At 50.2% G+C, this 4082-nt stretch overlaps 1 protein-coding gene across 1 annotated transcript in view; it reads right to left on the bottom strand.

Moving 5' to 3' along the window:
* Nucleotides 1-748: 748 nt before the first annotated feature.
* The window catches only part of RECK (reversion inducing cysteine rich protein with kazal motifs), a 244147-nt gene continuing 240813 nt past the window's right edge, over nucleotides 749-4082 (bottom strand). Inside the window, exon 19 of the mRNA XM_075588575.1 lies at nucleotides 749-807. Coding sequence (XP_075444690.1) covers nucleotides 749-807 — 59 coding nt within the window. The remainder of the gene's footprint in view (nucleotides 808-4082) is intronic.

Here is a 4082-nt window from a genome sequence, read left to right as displayed (position 1 = left end):
ACTCACCCATCCGGCAAGTCCCACGTGGATCTGAGGCGGGAGGCAGCGTGTTGTGGCCGCTCCCCCCGCTGTGTCCCCGGGCGCCGCCATCTTGGGTACTCGGCGCCGCGAGGCAGCCTGGCTGGCCACTGGCTGTTCCCCCCGCCGGGGAGGGGGGTGAGTTGTAGCGCCGGGGAGGGGGGGGCATGTATATGTGTGGGGGGGGAGAGGTGGGAGATATAGAGGGGGGGGTCTCGCACAGGGCCGCTGACACTGGGTGGGGGGGGGGCGGCCCTGACCAGGGGTAATAATTGTGTGTGTGTGTGTCCTGCTGACTGTAGCGGCGCTGAGGGAGGGGGTGGGGGGCGGGGTGAAAGCGCGGGAGGACACGGGGAGAGGAGGAGGTGCGCGCGGGTGCTGCTAACACTGTGAGCCCCGCTAATGTATGTAACACCCCCCCCCTACTCGTGTGTGTGTGTGTGTATGTGTGTGTGTCGTCACTCCGCACCAGGCCAATGAGAGGTGCGGGGGCAGCCGGGCCCAAGGGACCAATCAGATTTCCCCTAGGGACACAGGCCATGCAGACAAACATACCGTCATTTCAGAAATATATAGTAGATACACACACACACACAAAAAATAAAACGCGACAGTTATGAATTGTATGGATTAAAACATAAAAAGAATATACATTTAGTACATTAGTACATTAGTACATTAAGAGAATGACTGTACATGCTATCATATTTAAGATAATTAACATGTAGGATTAGCAATATAAAGTAATGAAAATCCTTAAAACTCCAGCACATAATGGACAACACGCTCCTGTGTAACAAAAGAAACCAGATTATTATTATTATGTCTAAACCATTCAATATGATAGAGAAAAGAACGCAAAGTCCCAAGAGCGGTGATACAGAGCATATGAAGAATATTTGTGTGTAGTTATAAAGTTCTGTGTGAGTCAAGTAATGGTTACATTTTCTGGGTATTGAATAAACTTCATAAAATCCGCATACCTGTATGTAGATATCTCACTCATAGCACAGTGGACAGGATTAAACAAGTATTTCCTACAAGTGGGGATTTATGGATATTAGGGACAGGTATGGCCTGTAAGGCCTTGGCCATGTTTGGCGCTTGCTGGCGGAAGCGTGCTGACCAGCGCGCTCCCGCTCAGCACTGAGCCCCAACAGCCGCAATTAGAGCGGCTTTAGTAGGGGCTCACCTGCGCTTCCGCATGCTTGCGGAAGCTCAGGTCTTAGGGGAATTTAAAATTCCCCCGCTTGCCGGCGAGACGGGCCCGTCACGTGAGCGGTTTGCCCAATGAGGGCAAACCTGCTCCGTGACGTCACTGGCCCGCCCCCGGCCAGTGACGCGCCCGCCCCCGGCCAGTGACGCGCCCGCCCCCGGCCAGTGACGCGCCCGCCCCCGGCCAGTGACGCGCCCGCCCCCTGACGGTCTGTCCCTCTTCTGCCCCGATCCATGTCTCCTGTGTGTGTGTGTCTGTGTGTGCATGTGTGTGTGTGTGTGCATGTGTGTGTGTGTATGCATGTGTGCGTGTGTATGCATGTGTGTGTGTGTGTGTGTATGCATGTGTGTGTATGCATGTGTGTGTGCGTGCGTGTGTGTGTGTGTGTGTGTGTGTGCGCATGTGTGTGCATTTTGTGTGTTTGTATGTGTATGCATGCATGTGTGTGTGTGTGTGTGTGTGTGTGTGTGTATGCGTGTGTGTGTGTGTATGTGTGTGTGTGTGTGTGTATGTATATGTGTGTGCATGTGTGTGTGCATTGTGTGTGTGTGTATGTGTATGCATGTGTGTATGCATGTGTGTGTGTATGCATGTGTGTATGTGTATGCATGTGTGTGTGTGTGTGTGTATGCATGTGTGTGTATGCATGTGTGTGTGTGTATGCACGTGTGTGTGTATGGGTATGCATGTGTGTGTGTGTGTGCCTTTGTGTATGTGTGTGCGTGCGCGTGTGTGCGTGCGCGTGTGTGCGAAAATATATTTATCAAAGTCGCACAATGTTAATAAATAATTTATTCTCACATGTCTTTTTTTTCCATTTTTAACATATTATATATACATATATGGCATCACGTGATGCCTCGGCGTCATAATGCGTCCCGTTGTTATGTCAACTTGATGCCGCGTGACATCACGAAGCGGCTCGTTGTTATGGCAATGTGCATTACGTGATGTCGCGCGGCAATGGTAACGGAATTAGGAGGGGAGGATACAGCCAAAGGCAAGATAAAAAAAATATATAATAAATAGATCTAAACAAATGTTATCTCCACACAGAGCCACTGACCCACAGAGTCACTGACCTACACACAGAGAGCCACCAACTGACACACACAGAGCCACCGACCCACACACACAGTGCCACTGACCCATACACACACACAGAACCACTGACCCACACACACACAGAGCAACTGACCCCCCACCCCCCCCCCACACACACACACACAGAGCCACTGACCACCCCACCACACACAAAGCCACTGACACACACACACACAGAGCCACTGACACACATACACACACAGAACCACTGACCCCCCCCCCACACACACACAGAGAGCCACTGACCCACACACACAGAGCCACTGACCCACACACACACAGAACCACTGACCCACACACACACAGAGCAACTGACCCCCCCCCCCCCCCACACACACACACACACACACACAGAGCCACTGACCACCCCACCACACACACAGCCACTGACACACACACACACACATACACAGAGCCACTGACACACATACACACACAGAACCACTGACCCCCCCCCCCACACACACACACACAGCCACTGACCCACAGAGTCACTGACCTACACACAGAGAGCCACTGACCCCCTGTTGCAGGGTACATGCAACTACACACGTGGGTTCTTGACAAGGCTATTTTATTTTGCCTTGAAAAATATACAGCACACAAAACAAAAATAGCTCTTTTTCAGCAACAAACGAAAATGGCTTTTCCTTCAGCAAACCGAACAAAACAGTTTCTCTTTAGCAGACAGTTTATATATATGCAGCTACCCTTTTTCTATGCAGGGGACAGACAGTTCACAGTTTCAAAACTTTGCTACTCAGACCTTGTTTTCAGGAATCACTTTAGCAGCTTACTCCTCTCTCATCAACAGCAAACTCCATGTGTCTACAACCTGAGTTTTAACACACCTTGATTAGGCAGCTGGGATCCAACTAATTGTCCTGAGGTTCCCAGCTGAAGTTTAACCTAGTCAGTGCTGCACTGAAGACTAGACATAGGTTTTCCAGGCATATAACTGGTGGCTTTTATTTACCCTGTCACATTCCTCCCCTGTTAGTGTGTGGCTGGGGCTACACACGGCTGAAGCCCGACCATCCACCCCTTCTCTAGAAAAGAAGTCAGCATTTGCGTTCTTTTTTCCCGGCCTATGCTGAATCTCAAATGAGAAGGGTTGGAGGGCCATATACCACCTAGTCAATCTAGCATTGGAATCCTTCATGCTATTTAACCATTTCAGTGGAGCATGATCCGTCACCAAAGTAAAATGGACGCCTGCCAGGTAATGCCTCAAAGCCTCGACTGCCCACTTTACTACGAGGCACTCTTTCTCAATCACTGAGTAATTTTTTTCCCTTGGGAACAATTTCCTACTCAGGAAAAGGATAGGATGTTCAACTCCCTCAAACTGTTGTGACAACACTGCCCCTAGCCCTATCTCTGATGCATCTGTTTGCACTATAAAAGGGCTGTTGAAGTCTGGGCTTCTAAGGATGGGACCTTCTGATAGACACCTTTTTATGTCCTCAAAGGCTCTCTGACAATCCCTTGACCACACCACTTGTGTAGGGGCACACTTTTTTGTGAGGTCCGTTAAAGGGGCTGCCACTTCCGAATAGTTGGGGATGAACCGCCGGTAGTACACTGCTAAACCCAGCAGAGAGCGTACCTGTGTTTTTGTTTGGGGGTCGGAACTTCTTTCAGGGCAGCTACCTTGTCGGCTAGTGGCCTTACTTTTCCACCTCCCACTGCATACCCTAAATATTTGGTTTCCGCTTTACCCAAGGCACATATCTTAGGGTTA

The sequence above is a fragment of the Ascaphus truei genome, chromosome 2 (genome assembly GCF_040206685.1).
Source record: "Ascaphus truei isolate aAscTru1 chromosome 2, aAscTru1.hap1, whole genome shotgun sequence".
In the NCBI taxonomy this organism is placed as follows: Eukaryota; Metazoa; Chordata; class Amphibia; order Anura; family Ascaphidae; genus Ascaphus; species Ascaphus truei.
This window is presented reverse-complemented; position numbering and strand designations above follow the sequence as displayed.